The 15,261-nt window shown below is 39.8% G+C and overlaps 2 protein-coding genes across 8 annotated transcripts in view; one reads left to right on the top strand and one right to left on the bottom strand.

The window, feature by feature from the left end:
* Positions 1-69: 69 nt before the first annotated feature.
* LOC137256072 (rRNA N6-adenosine-methyltransferase METTL5-like) lies at positions 70-7,851 on the top strand. 5 transcript variants are annotated; one of them, XM_067793764.1, is made up of 7 exons: positions 431-587; positions 1,396-1,516; positions 2,269-2,428; positions 3,789-3,903; positions 4,751-4,941; positions 5,610-5,692; positions 5,823-7,849. In XM_067793764.1, exons 4-7 carry the CDS (start codon positions 3,794-3,796, stop codon positions 5,985-5,987), a joined length of 549 nt encoding a protein of 182 aa, XP_067649865.1. In that variant the 5' UTR covers positions 431-587; positions 1,396-1,516; positions 2,269-2,428; positions 3,789-3,793; the 3' UTR covers positions 5,988-7,849. The 5 variants fall into 5 exon arrangements, with proteins under 5 accessions (XP_067649864.1, XP_067649863.1, XP_067649862.1 ...); XM_067793763.1 differs by lacking the exons at positions 431-587; positions 2,269-2,428 and adding an exon at positions 70-136; XM_067793762.1 differs by lacking the exons at positions 431-587; positions 2,269-2,428 and adding an exon at positions 169-258.
* A 1,705-nt stretch (positions 7,852-9,556) lies between these two features.
* The window catches only part of LOC137256071 (deleted in lung and esophageal cancer protein 1-like), a 32,772-nt gene continuing 27,067 nt past the window's right edge, over positions 9,557-15,261 (bottom strand). For all 3 annotated transcript variants that reach the window (XM_067793758.1, XM_067793757.1, XM_067793759.1), the window contains exons 33-37: positions 14,903-15,091; positions 13,806-13,943; positions 12,978-13,131; positions 12,307-12,430; positions 9,557-10,821 (exon numbers count right to left, since the gene is read on the bottom strand). In XM_067793758.1, the coding sequence (XP_067649859.1) occupies positions 10,698-10,821; positions 12,307-12,430; positions 12,978-13,131; positions 13,806-13,943; positions 14,903-15,091 (729 nt within the window). In that variant the 3' untranslated portion in view covers positions 9,557-10,697. The remainder of the gene's footprint in view (positions 10,822-12,306; positions 12,431-12,977; positions 13,132-13,805; positions 13,944-14,902; positions 15,092-15,261) is intronic.

Genomic DNA, 15,261 nt, shown 5'->3' with positions numbered 1-15,261 from the left:
GTGATAAGGTTGATTAGAAATGTAGTTGTAGAAACAAATATCAAATATACATCCAAACAGAGGTTTCATCCGGTATTTAACGTTTCTTGGGCTGTTCACTAGGTGATTTTATGGATTTTTCAATCTACTAGTTTAGGTATGTAATAACATATGTTTTATCACTTAGTTATCCTGCACGACTGTATTTCCGATGATAGACAACTCTGTTCCAAGATGTCCGTTCCAGGAACAGTGTTCTAGCATCACAATGCATATGCCGTACGGAAATAACAGTAGTTAGAGCAGTAAACGATTCACACAACCATTTTACTATTTAGTATTTTTCGAACAAGTAATGTCGCCAGATACCAAGTGAATCTCACTGATAAATAATTCTCGTTCTAGTAATTGTTCGTGGAGCGAAACGATGTACTGAAACACTGTCGAAACGACGACTGCTTAGACAGAGCTTTAGTTGTGTCGTGTTATTTTGAGTCGCCGTGAGGAATGCTTCAAGGTTTTGAGATATTAAATTAATGTTATACCGCACTTTGTAATACGGTATCCTATCAACTGTTCTGTTGTGAACACCTGTCAATGGGTGCACAGTGAGTAATCACTCCTAACACGCTAAACGTCGGTGTATGCCTTGGCAGGAACACGACGTTTAGCTTGCTGAACTAACAACCCGCTTATCCACGAAGGCCCGGGGTAGAACGTAGAATACTAAATTGTTCTTCAGCAACACATGCTTGCCAGAAAATGCCACTATGCTTGTCGTAAGAGGCGACTAACGGGATTGGGTGGGCAGTCTGCTGACTTGACTGACACATGTTCTCTGTTCCCAATTTCATAGATCAATGCTCATGCTGTTGATCACTCAATTGTCTGGTCCAGGCTCGATCATTTGCAGACCGCCACCATATAGCTGGATTATTGCTAAGTGCTGCATAAACTAAATTCATTGTTACTGTGCTTCCCTATTGACTTATTGTTGTTTTTGTCAATTATTTATTGTATATTATTTATTCTTTTCTTACCTGACTCATCTTGCGTGACAATGATACAAGAATCTGTATGGAAACATGTCATCTGAGTAAAGAAGTTGTTCTTTCAGTGTTGGTCCTTGTCTGATTCACCAGCAACTAAGTAGCCCTAATTAAGTCATGTTAATAGCCGCAGGATTGCTATAGAGACAGGCTTGTATCAATGCATGACATGGACACACTTGTTTCTGACCTTGTGAACTTGTGGCTCATTTGCATGTGTCAGGTGATCTTTTGAACAGCTGATTGCTACCATACCTTGAAAATTCATCTGTCCAGGGAATAACTTTACATTCTGCTCATGTGTCATGACTACTTTTTTCTTTTAGTGTTGTTGTCCGACACTGAAGCAATCATTGCCGTGTTTCAGTCCGCCATGCCTCGCACCAAGATGAAGCTTAAGGAGCTGGAGAGCCACCTACAGGATGTTGATGTGTTTGAAAAACCCAAAGTGGTGCTGGAGCAGTATCCCACCACTCCACATATTGCAGGTACTCAGGTCAGGCTACCAGTATCATGCAGAGATGCCAATCTCTACGATTTTATCGTAGTCGCTACAGATTTTAACTTCAAACTTCGCCAATACGATTGCACTAGAAATCCTACGAAATTTTAATAAATTGCATTAAAATTCGGATATATAGACAAAAACATATATTTTCAACAGATGAAATACATTTTCGGTCTTAATGTAACTTCCATTCATCGTATTTAATGACACATTTGAACTGGAATGATTGCAAGTAACAAACGTAATATTAGCGATGCTGATTTCAATAACTTTGCGATTTGACACGTTTAGTTCTGGCGGAAAAATTTAATCATGTGACCGTAATATCATTCATTTTTTCCTCAAAATCCCTCATAATTTTGTTTATTTAGTTAACCACTAATTTTATGGTCAGACTACTAATTTTGAAAGTTGAAACTACTATTTGCAACACTTTGGGGTTGGCATCTCTTGATCATGCTACCAGTATCTTTGCAGCATGCCTGATACGAGGGCTGATAAAAACGTTCTAGGCCTACATTACTTCTAGACTGGTGACACCAACTAATCTTAGGAGTGTTGGACAGTGTCCTTCATCAGTATTTCCAGTTATTTTACTCAAATAGATCAACTAGTTTGAAAAACAGGTCCTTGAAGCATACAGGGGTATACCTACGAGCACAGCATATTTGAGCTTGTTATTACTGGCATAGCATTTTCCACGGAGATGTTCCTTCAATATTTTGCAAATAGGTGAATGTCGTTTGGGGCCGGGTCAGGTGAATATGGAGGATGAGGAACTTCTGTGAAGCCACATGGATGTACTGCAGACTTTACCAACGGGGAAGTGTGAGACGAAGCATTGTCACGTAAAATCAGATCTCCAGCCCTCAACATCTTTGATGTTGTACTCGTATGTATACCCCAGTATACTTCAATCACTCAATTCAATGTTTATACAATATTTTATGAATAACTGTATAATAATCATGTTTGTATATTTGCCTTTAATGATGGTCCAAGCAGAATTAAATACTGCTAGCACAGTACAGACATGTTTGAATCCAGTTTTGACTGAGTTCCTCTTTCTCAGCACTATACCCATGTTCATGGTTCAACTGAAGATGTAAACCTGCATCACTTTTGTCTTTCCTCTTGAACTGTGGTGTTGACACATGTATCTGTATCCTAATTGCGTTGATCAATGCTTATGACATTGATCACTGGATTGTCTGGTCCAGACTTGATTATTTACAGACAGCCACCTCATTGCTATAATATTGCTGAGAGTGGACCATCTGTTTGATTTTGCCTTCACAGTCTTGGCTTTCTGCTACTGAATGTGGAAAAATGATTTTTATGTCGTTAGAAAAAGAATTGTGATATGATACACTCAGTGTTGAGGATGTGCCAGTAACATTACTGAAACTGGGCTTGTCTCAATATGTGAACAGACACGGTGGTGTTTGCAATATGGCCTTTATTTATAATCATGTAGAAAAAACCCTGAAACAATTAAAACATCCTTTAGATACAACGTAAGTATATGCTGATAGATAATATCAGTCATTAATATAATCTGTGTATATGTATAACCATTTACAGAATATTATCGTTGCTGAGCCATTTCATACACATTGCCTCAACACTTAATTGACAGCAGATTCCATATACTAGTATACTTAAATTCATACATAGAACACAAATATCTATGTACACATCATATCACATGGAGAAACAAACTAACATCATACATTGATTATCAAGTAATCATTACATAATGCATAAAATACACTGAACCCACCAAGTATGTGGACCTGGGTCTGCTGACTTGATTATCAAAGCATATACAAACTGTACGCATGACATGAATATGTACAACCACAAAAAGTATTGAAAGAGACTAAACTGGAAATGATCCCGACAGCTCCAACAAAATAAATGTCCAAATCAAATCATCCAAATGTGCTTTGTGACCAGAAGAAATGTCAAATCTCAACTGCTAATAGACAGCAAACTTTAAACGGGACAGCTAGTAAGCTGGCAAGGTTTATGACAAAGGGACGCTAAGTGGCGCACTTGGGCTGGCTATTGTGTGGCAGTGCTCAGATTGATTGTAAGCTGAGAGAAAGGGGTTAGAGAAACTGGAGAGTTAAGTATATAGTGTTTGAAAATATGCTAAACTGAATGTTTAATTCAGTTAAAACTAAAGAATAAAAACACAGAATATTTATAAATATTTCGTCCTGTGACATTACTACTGATTTGTCCAGGTTGTATGCTACATACCATCCACACTCGGTACGATGACATTGAGGACAAGCTGATAGCTGACCTGGGTGTAGGCTGTGGGGTGCTGAGCATTGGAGCAGTCATGCTTGGAGCAGGGTGAGTGAACTAACTGTCATGCTCAGAGCATGGTGAGTGAGGCAACTGTCATGCACAAAGAAGGGTGAGTGAGGCAGCTGTCATGCTCAGAGCAGAATGAGTGAGGCAACTGTCATGCACAGAGCAGGGTGAGTGAGGCAGCTGTCATGCTCGGAGCAGGATGAGTGAGGCAGCTGTCATGCACAAAGAAGGGTGAGTGAGGCAGCTGTCATGCTCAGCGCAAAATGAGTGAGGCAACTGTCATGCACAAAGAAGGGTGAGTGAGGCAGCTGTCATGCTCAGAGCAGAATGAGTGAGGCAGCTGTCATGCTCAGAGCAGAATGAGTAAGGCAACTGTCATGCACAAAGAAGGGTGAGTGAAGCAACTGTCATGCACAAAGAAGGGTGAGTGAGGCAACTGTCATGCTCTGAGCAGGGTGAATGAGGCAGTTGTCATGCATTGAGCAGGATGAATGAGGCAATTGTCATGCTCGGAGCAGGGTGAGGCAGCTGTCATGCTCGGTGCAGGGTGAGTGAAGCAACTGTCGTGCTCGGAGCATGGTGAATGAGGCAATTGTCATGGATGGAGCAGGATGAATGAGGCAGTTGTCATGCATGGAGCAGGGTGAGTGATGCAACTGTCATGCATGGAGCAGGGTCAATGAAGCAACTGTCATGCATGGAGCAGGGTGAGTGAAGCAACTGTCATGCATGGAGCAGGGTGAGTGAAGCAACTGTCATGTGATGGAGGGTATGGGATCAATAGGAGTAATAAGTCAACGCAAGTTTTAAACCTAGAGGAGTCGTTCATTCATACCTGACAATTCCTGTGTACCATATGCCACTCAAGCTTGTTTCTCCCTACCAGGGCTGTAGTGGGCGTTGACATTGATGATGATGCTCTACAAGTTTGTCAGCAAAACATGGAGGAATTTGAGATAGAAAACATTGACCTGGTTCGACAGGACATCAGATCATTGGCTGAGAACACCTGTCATCTTCACAAGAAGTTTGACACTGTCATCATGAACCCACCTTTTGGGACAAAGCACAATGCAGGTAGGATTACACCCTGTTGCCTGAACACTGCTATACCATTTACAGAAATGTCTTTTACCTGGGTTCTGGTTGATAAAAACGTGTACTGACATTGTAATGAACTTGGGTTTTCACTACATAGCATATTCCTTAAAATATTCTTGATTCCTGCCATTAATTTTCCAGTATACAGGGGTTAAAAAATCCCATCGCCCGATGCCCGGGAAAAGTCAGTTTTCATTTCGGGCAATCAAATAATGGTGTCTTACGTGTCCGTTAACTACTAGATAATTTCCACTTATGGTTTAAGTTTGCAAATAATCTTGGATTTCATTTCATATCTGCTCATAATGAAGCTATGAATGTTCGCAATAATAATAAGAATAATGATAATAATAAAATTGAGCTAGTAGGGTGTGAAATCATCACTCTTCAATAAATAGTCCAGGAAAAAAATAAACATCACGCATTGTGTCATAAAACCATGGCAAGAGGAGTATTAGTCATGGCAAGTTACTCTCTAGAAGTCGCTTGCCCTGTGACAAGTTGATTTTCAACATGTTTTTGAACCCCTAGTATATCACACATTTCATTGTTTGTTTGATGTAACAGGGAAAGTAAATCACCAATGTGACCTGACTGTCACTCGGTCCCTCCCTCCCTCACTCACTCCTTCACTCATGTTCCAGGTATTGATATGGAGTTCCTGAGGGCTGGTCTTGACCTGTCCTCCAATGCTGTCTACTCCCTGCACAAGACATCAACAAGGGAGGTGAGTATTTTCCTTACATCAGCCATTCATTTTGTGCCAATGCGACTATTGCATCGGTCATTATATACATTACCATTGTGAAGCACTGTTTGTAGATGACTAGTCCATGTGTTCTGTCTTTTGCCACCAGCACATCACAAAGAAGGCAAGCGACTGGAACGTTGATATGGAGGTGGTGGCCGAGCTCAGATTCGACCTTGTTAACACACTCAAGTTTCATAAGAAGAAATCTGTTGACATAGAGGTGGACTTTATACGATTCTGTCACAAGACTGGCGCCATGTGTAAATCATGACATTAGGATTCATAAAATATTGCTGTTGTATAAACATTGAATATGTTTTAAAATACCACTGATGTAGCTATGAGATAACTCGTAGTTGCAAATTCGAGCAGGCATTGATACTACAAGTATACTCACGGTGGCTGTCAGAATGTGAAGGGGTGGTCACCTATTTTGATCTGAGATGGCAGGGGCCACCTTAAGTTTTTAGGGGTAGAGGAGGGGTTGGGGGGGAGAAGTCATTCACACTGTTAATGCTTCTCCATAAATATAATCTTCACCACTCACCTTACACACACACACACCCCTTTCACATAATGAACGGCCCCTATTGATCACATGTCCTCATAATGGGTCAAAGTTTGTTACTGATTTTGTCATTCCAAACAACCACCAATCACCATATTCTTCATGGTTGTATCATATTGATTTTTATTACTGGCCTATTGAAGATACTGTAGTGTAATAGTTATACAGCAATATTACACTAGTGTAATACCGCTTGACGTATGATGTCAAAGTGGTTCAAAGTTGTGACGTCGCAATGCTAATGTTGCTGTCGTGATTTTACTAGACTTTGCTTGACTATGGAAAGCTGAGTCCTCACATTGTAGGCAATTTCGTCGCAGTTTCTGTGAATTTATGTTGGCGAGTAATAAACAGAATACTAAACTCGCTTCCGTGAAATACCATTTTTATTAAACTCGTTAAAGATTTAGTATCAAACTCACTTTCACTCGTTTGATACCAAATCATTAACTTGTTTAACAAAAATGGTCATTCAGTATTCTCTATATCACTAGGAAGTGAGTTTCAGGTACTGATATACACTTATTTCTTGATCTGGTGAAGTTGACATCTGTATGCTCTCTTCCTTATGTGTATCACTTCTAAATGCCATTCAAAGACTTGGTGTATCATGTGTCATACCCATATAAAAAAATAAGTATCATTTATGTAAAGTCGAGCCCAGTCTACATGGACTCTGTATTTCCAGAATTCCTGCCTTCCGTTTTTTGTGATACGAAACTTTTCTTCTTTAGTATACTCACATACTCAGATTCCATGTTTCTGATGACGATGAGTTTTTCTGTTCATTCCCTATTACTTCCACTGAGAGCTGGCCCGATTACCCAGAAGGCTTACTTACTGACAGTGTGAGTTAATGCTTACCGGACAACTGTGTTCACTTGTGTCTCGTCAGCCATTTGATGTGTGCCTTTGTCAACACATACATAAAAACACAAAACGTACACACATGTCATGGTGTGATCTGCAGCTGAGAAGGGTGAGATTTGCAAATTTGAATCTGAAAGAATAAATTTTCACTCCCAAAAGTGTTTCTTGGTATCGCGTCTGAAATTAGAATGTGTACGGAAGCCTTTGCTGCTGCAAAAGATTGGATATTAAATCTAATGTTAAGGGTTGTGCAGTTTCAGTGGGAGGTGCAGAGGAAGTAGAAGCCACCGCCTGGGGGGAGGGAGCTCAACAGTATCGCTGACTTGGAAGACTCCTCCCCCTACAAACTGAAACTGAAACCTTCTTTTTACCAGTTTTAACTTCTTTTTGAGGGTGGCACCTGGGCCCATATATCTCCGCCGCCTGAATAAGGGACCGATAGAACATGAAATGTCGTAGGCATTTTAAAATGGAAATTTTAAAGCTATATATGTACCCCAAGGAGGCCTTCTTCTGAAAAAGAATTAATTATTTTCACATGAACACCTTCACACCAGTCTAAGTAAACTTAGCAACTTACTTCTAAGGTGTGTTAGACTCAATAGAGGAGTGTAACAATACTGAGACTAAGTTTACTTCACACATATATGCTTTTCATGAATATACTTATTATGGAATAAAAGGACTTTATAACATATGATTTTCTTGTCTCTTAGATAGATAGATAGATAGATAGATAGATAGATAGATAGATAGATAGATAGATAGATGGGAGATTTATATAGCGCACATATCCATGCACTAGTGCATACTCAAGGTGCTGGTACTTTTCCCTCGATCACTGGATGTCAATCTCAACAGCACATCGTATTTCAATCTCAACTCCCCGAGGAGTATACAACTCTTTCTGCCAGTAGGCGCACCATGTTTATTGTGGCTCTCTCATCCTAGCGAGGTACCCACTTGACAGCTGGGTGGACTGGGACACATAGTCACAGCACTTTGTCCAAGTTTACGGCACGTTGCTGTACCCGCAACTAGGTTTATGCACGTGTTCATGTGGCCACCATCTGGTCACATACCAACGGATTCATGGGTTCTTTTATGTGCACAGGGTTGTCTACTGTAAACTAGGGGTTGTGACAACACCGAAAGAGTCTGCACACTAAGTTGACTCCAAGGTTTTTACACCCCGCCACAGGTGGGCTTGATCCCGAAACCTCAACCTGGCTGGATCACTAGCCTTGCGCCTTAGCCAGCTCACATACCATGCCCCGCATTATTCTACAGTGGATATGTTATTAGTCATTGCCAGTATTTGCTCATAGATTTATAACTACAATTCTTTATGCGGTATGAAAAGAGTTTCCTTTGATGAGCAAGATTCGAATATTTTTGTTATACACATGACAGGGTGAGTGATCCCCCTGATGGATTTCATTCAAAGTAGTTTTCATACTATGTATTTTAATTGCAGAATATGTTTCCTTATAACGTTTGGATGAACTAGAATAACTTGTGCTTACTCAAGGCACTGGTATTTGTTCCCCTCAGTCATTGGATATCAGTCTCAATGTCACATCGTATTATCAATCTCCACTCCCTTAGGAGTATACAACACTTGCTGTCACTAGAGGGTTTATTGTGGCTCTCTCATCCTAACAAGGTACCCAATGCACAGCTGGGTGGCCTGGGACACAGTGACAGTATTTTGTCCAACTTTAGAGCATGTTTCTGTATCCGCAACTAAGTGTTTGCATGTATTCATGTGGCCACCATTTGGTCATATACCAATGGGTTCTTTTAAGTGCACAGGGTTGTGTACTGTACACTAGGGGTTATGACAACACGGATAGAGTCTGCACACAAAGCTGACTCCAAGGTTTTTACACCCGGTCACAGGTGGGCTCGATCCCAACACCTCAACATCGCTGGATCACTAACCTGGCACTTTAGCCAGCTTGCCCACCGCACCCTTTACTTGTTGGCAATCTATAGCTTGTTTTTTATATTGTATTTTCACACAGTCATATAATTTTAAGTTAAATGCAAGTATTAATATCACAAATTGTGATACTCTAGCTATATTATCTATTCTAAACGTTTTACCTGTCATAGTGAAGATATGGTTGAAATATTGCAGCGCTTTATTCAACTTGACAATCCCGTAACATACTGAACAGCAAAGAAAATCCTGTTTCTAAAAAATGAAATCTCATCAAAGTAAGCATTCATGTTTATGTCTTCTATTTAAGAACTTGACAAAAATATTGCATTTCTTTTGCTGTTCAGTATATTATGGGATAGAAGAAACTCGTCCTCGATATCTCCATCACTATACTGGAGAGTTCTTGGATCATATACCCTGGAGATATCGAAGATGGTAGAAACTGAACATTCACTGTAATAATGATGTCTGTTTATTCAAACAATACAATACAGTCAGAAGTCAAGAACTTGTAGAAGTTTGCTAAAGTGTGAAGTTTTATCACAGATATTAAGCCTTGGAAACAACAAACCTCAATAAATAGCTGAATATATACATAATAATGTGAACAATAAACTGCAAACGTTTAAACATGAACCTTATGACGACTGATCCATAGGGATCCTTTTGAAAGATCACATCAGCATCTGGTACGCTGCAACATGCTCTCAGTATACCAAGCTGGTATACAGCTTATGTCAGATAAAAGGTGAATGTATTCAAAAGATGTGGCCGAAACCAACTAGTCCCTGTGGATATTCACTAGTCTGAGACAACTGGCTATATCTATCCTTAAATGTGTTGGTAGTCATGTATCTGTTTCCAGCAATTCTTCTGAAAATCAGGGCCCTACAGATGACCACAGATGACTCCACATTTTCAAATTCAAAGACAGTGTTGAAAAGTTCATCCCCAAAAGAAAACATTGTATAATTGAAGTATTACTTGTACCATTTGTTTATCCCACTGCATATAGGCTACCTTTTTCCAGATATAATCCAGTATAATCTTATGGTGTTGCCAAGATTTGAAAAGATGGAACCAGCTGTTTTAAATAGCATAGTAAATATAACATATAACTTATAGAGAACCATTTCTTGTTCATTACATGCTAAATGCAATAAATAGTCACACCCAGTTGTTACACTTGTCCTGAAATAAACCAGGATATTCTTCAGGTTTCGTCAGGATTCAAAAGTTTGAACCGGCTTTTTTGATTAGTGTTTTAGAAGCTGGCAGATAGAAAAAACCATACAATCTTATATACGACTTTTTCTTGATTGCATGCTAAATGCAGTTATCCTTCATGTTGTACATTTTGTATAAATCATAATTCCTACTTTTTTTTATTAACTTTTACACAGATATGGACAGAATAAGGTATCTTAATATTCATTGTGCATAATATTTGTATCTTTAGAGTTACTGTGTTTAAAGCTTGCTAAGTCAAAATAAGTGACAATATTGATAAGAAAACTGGTTAGATTCCATGCAAACACTGCTGATTATGTACAAGAGCACTGTTATGCAACATGTTGCACATACACGTTGATGGACTAAATGTTGAGCATAGCCTCATGTTTGCCATCATACGACCCTTGACCTCTGACATATAACCTCTTGGAGGACTCTCCCAGAGCCCCCTGGAATAGGAAGACTGCTTCATAGTTCTCCGCATGTCTGGAAGTGAGAAACAGGACATGAGAAAATTGTCTGGATGAAGTAAAAGCAATACAATCAACCAAGTATTTACTCCGAGGCCAAATGTTGACATAGCATCAGTCAGGTAATGACATATTCGGCCCGGTCACCCCTACTGCATATCTTGACCACACCGACTGCCAGCGCTTGTCACTGTCCATAGATTTTCAAAGCTCTCTTTGTGCTAAGATAGTCGTAAGTTAATGTTAATGTACGGCACTTACGACTATCTTAGCGCTAAGAGAGCTTCGAAAATCTAAGAGCTGGAGTCTATGAACATGTGGTCTCAACAGTGTGGTAATACTGAATCATAGGGCTGCAATGATTCGTTTCGATTCATCGCAAATCGAATCTGATGCATTAGTTTCGATTTTTGATATCCATTATTATTATTTTGATTTGATATTTAAATATCTATTTAAATTATTTCCACACAATGAGAACATTATTTTGCCTTGGGCAGTCTCGAGCGATGAAATAAGGCGAAAAATGATATTTTGATGCTGGACTAATAATCCAAAAAGAATTGTTTTTGGCAGACACTGCCAATGGGATGATGGCTTTCACACTAAAAGGCAGACTCACGTGAACTGGGGGAGGTAAAAGAATCTGATGTTTTATACTTGTATGAAGAAGTGAATTGAAAATGATCAACATGAGGGTCGAATATTGAAAGTCAAATCAAACTGAGGTCTGGGTGAATGGTTGCAGCCCTACTTGATTACTATAGCTGAGAACCTACAGGGAAGGGAGGCATGAAAGAGAAACAGGTCTTGCCATAGTCCTAATGATAGGTTAATGTTTGGTAGGTTCTTCAGTTCCAATATTATTGAGGAAATTTAAAGGAACTGTTACATTTTCAAACACTTCTTTCAGGTAAACTAGCATTCAATTTGGATGCAATTCACAAATACAGTTTTTTATTTCTGACATACTCTGATAACCAACATTATTCATTCTAAACTGTTTAATAATTGTCCCCAAAAGTAATACAGTGGAAGGTGTCTAAACTGGCTCTCAATGGGACTGAAGAATTAATCCGCTTTAGACAACGGACCGGATTGTAGAGCTGGTGATAAATTTACAAGTCACAGACTTGACTGAGATTTTATGCCAGTGTCAACAACTTGCCGGATTGGACAGATGCCAGTTATGACATCTGCCACTGTAAAATGAAAAAAGAAGTGCTGGTGCATCATTTACAGTTATACTGTCTGCAGAAACTATTGGTTCTACAGTGTCAAGGGTTGTACAACTGTAGTGAGTGAGTTTAGTTTTATGCCCCCCTTTAGCAATATTCCAGAGTGGGGCACTAGAAATAGACTTCTCACTTTGTACCCGTGAGGGGAGTTGAACCCTGGTCTTTGACTTGAGCAGCAAATGCTTTAACCACTATGATAACCTACCCCACCTGTGAAACTATAGTTTCAATATATATATACAACAGTCTTTTCAACCACTTACTTGGCTTTGAAGTGAACCTTTATCAACATCTTGCTTTTGCTGACATGAGTGATGTGGGCATCTAGCAGCCCACTAGATGGCAGCACCTTGAACGTGTCATGTACACACGTGTTTGACGGATTCTCTAGAATAAGCAAACTGAATGTCAAGTCTATGGACAATTGGGAATACATACAGGGAAGAACGGAGTACATCATAAAATAAATAGCTGGCAATGGGTAAGTTAGACCTTGTGACTTTTTAGTTTGTTTGTTTACTGTTTTAATGCTCCTCACCATAATATTTTAGCTACATGATGGCAGGTTGGTAAATAATTAAGTCTGTGCTATACAATCCAGTGATTAACATTATGAGCATTGATCCACACAACTGAGCTGACTTCCTTGATTGAAGATAATTGTAACCAACAATCTGCATTATTGCTCGTAATATTAATCACTGGATTGTTTAGTCCGGACTTGATTAATTCCAAGGAGCTTCCTGTAGCTGAAATATTGCATGAACAGCCATTGAACAACAAACACAGGTTAACTCTAGTCTGGATTTTAACAGGCTTGTAATAGAAAACAGTAAGGAGTGTCTCATCCCCACAAACCGTCTCTATGTATGGGAGTTTTGGTCTTTATAGTACAGTCCCCTGTGGTATGTAGAGCTAATTGTTTGTTACTGACCAATGGTGGCTGTCCAATAGCTGTGAGAGGATGTGTGGTTGGTGATGAAAAACTCCAGGACCCTCTCCTGTCCCACTAGACATGTGCCAAAGTCCAGCGACAACTTCGACAGCTCGATCTCCGGGATGGCCAGCGTGGCATTCAGTGGAACTCTCTGCAACCCACAGCACTAGAATCAGGCTCATGTAGAGCATCATGTTTCCCCAATAGCAAAAGATATTCATATTATGTAGAAAGAATGAACACATGCCTAAATTATGTTCAGAAACGAGTAAAGATAAAACTTAACGAGTCATCAGGTGATGACATATCCCTCTGGACAGTTCTGAAATGGAGGAGTCTGGCTACTAATAATCCCTATTTGGTTCACTGCCATAAGATACCTTAAGCTCAAAAATGCTGTTCAGTAATAGGCAAAATCATCGAAAAACACTAGACCGATGTATACAGCATGCTTCATTCTGAAATAGTAAACAGCTTTTAAGTTCTGCTTCAGATAAAAACATCTCTCATTTTCAGTACAGTCAAACATTTTCAGCACAGTTCAACTTGTCATGAAATCAAAACAAATTATGATGTAATATACAATGGAAGCTGTCAAAACTGGCATCTGTCCAATCCGTCAAGTTGTCAACACTGGCGTATAATCTGAGTCCCATTCATGGCTTGTACATAATAAGGCACATTGTCTAAACTGGATTCTCTCTTCAGTCTTTGTCAGTTCCAGTTGGACAGCTTCCACTGTATATCCCATGAAGGGCACAAGTTTAACTCAAGCCTCATCTATGTAGAATTTCAACAGGAAATATTCAAAGGTCTATGGCTGACCTGTACGGTGGTGTTGTTGAACTCGATGATCAGGTCATCCTGTATTTCCAGTTTGCGACCTGATGGATGAACGTCGTCACCGTCCACGTAGCCGTATGTGTCCAGCAGTTGTGTCGTTGTTTGGAATGCAACCTTCACCTGCAGGAGAGACAACTGTGTTTAGCAAAACTTTACATGCATATTACAAAATGCCCCACTCGCAAGGAAAACTAAAATCAAGTTTGTGTTTTTTCTGCTTAGTGAGTTACTGTTTAATAATGTTGAATGGTACATCAGCATATCAAGCTTTGTTTCAACTTGGGTATAACTGTTCCTCGTTTTTCAGGTCACTCCATCAAGGGAGTGATTGAGTTTTGTTCCATGCCACTTTTAGCAATATTGAAGAAATATCACAACAGGGGACACCAGAAATGAGCTTCACACATTCACAGATGTGGGGAATCGAACCTTGTGCATGAGCGAACCATTTACTACACAAGGCTACCCCACTAACCATTAATAATAGAGCTGAACGACACAATCTGCATATATCCAAGTCTTGACCAGGCAATGCAATGACTGAGATCATGAACATATTGATCTGTGTAAACTGGATATGATGACGTCAACTAAATAAGCAAGTCAGACCACCTGATTCCATGAGCTGCCTTGTATGGAAAGGGTAGTTGCAGACAAAGACCTGGTACACAAATCAGTCAGACCTATGAATGTCATAAAGCTATGTTAAAGTATGGGAGTAAGATCGTCTTGGCATTAAGACAGCTTTGTGAAACAGGTCTAGCATTCTAAATGGTATCCTCAGTGGGTATGATGCTAGCAGAGAAGATCAAGGTTAGAACTGATCTTCAAAAACCCATGCTTGTTGCAACATGTGGGTCATTGAACATTAACTCAGAATTACAAACAGTATTGTTTAGTTCAAACTTGATTATTTGATAACAGTACTCATACAGCTAGAATATTGCTGAACATTCAGGAGTGGATCCAGCATCTTGAAGAAGGGAGTTGCACATATATCACAGCCCTGCAACTCCCCTCTGGATCGCTCCTGACATGTTACAAAACAAGACTCGAACAAAATGACAAAACCCTCTAACCAGCAGGTTGTGTTGAGGTCGAAGGGTATGGAAGCCAGTCTCCATTGCCCTGGAAGCCTTCTCTGGGTTTGTTGCTGGGTTCAGGTCAACCAGCATGAAGGGATTTTTGACCTGAAGCCTGAAGATAAGAGGGGTCTCTGTGTTGTTGGACAGCATGGTGCTGCATACTCGCAGAGCCTCTGGCATTGTCTGGAAAGAAGACGAAATAGCAACATCAGGACATATTGGCAGAACTCATAGTGTTAGAAACTAGCGGCGTTTGGATGTCGACTACATCAGAGCACTGGTATGGACCCTTTAGTACTTAAGCTGACTTGTGATTATTCCGAAAAGCTTGAAGGACGCCAGTCCTGCCCCAC

The sequence above is a fragment of the Haliotis asinina genome, chromosome 11 (assembly GCF_037392515.1).
Source record: "Haliotis asinina isolate JCU_RB_2024 chromosome 11, JCU_Hal_asi_v2, whole genome shotgun sequence".
NCBI classification, from domain to species: Eukaryota; Metazoa; Mollusca; class Gastropoda; order Lepetellida; family Haliotidae; genus Haliotis; species Haliotis asinina.
This window is presented reverse-complemented; position numbering and strand designations above follow the sequence as displayed.

Coding starts and splice junctions, on each gene's coding strand:
- LOC137256072 (XM_067793761.1), top strand. CDS start 1,402: ATGCCTCGCACCAAGATGAAGCTTAAGGAGCTGGAGAGCCACCTACAG. Junction 1,517..3,788: donor CACCACTCCACATATTGCAG/GTACTCAGGTCA, acceptor TGATTTGTCCAG/GTTGTATGCTACATACCATC. Junction 4,942..5,609: donor TGGGACAAAGCACAATGCAG/GTAGGATTACAC, acceptor CTCATGTTCCAG/GTATTGATATGGAGTTCCTG.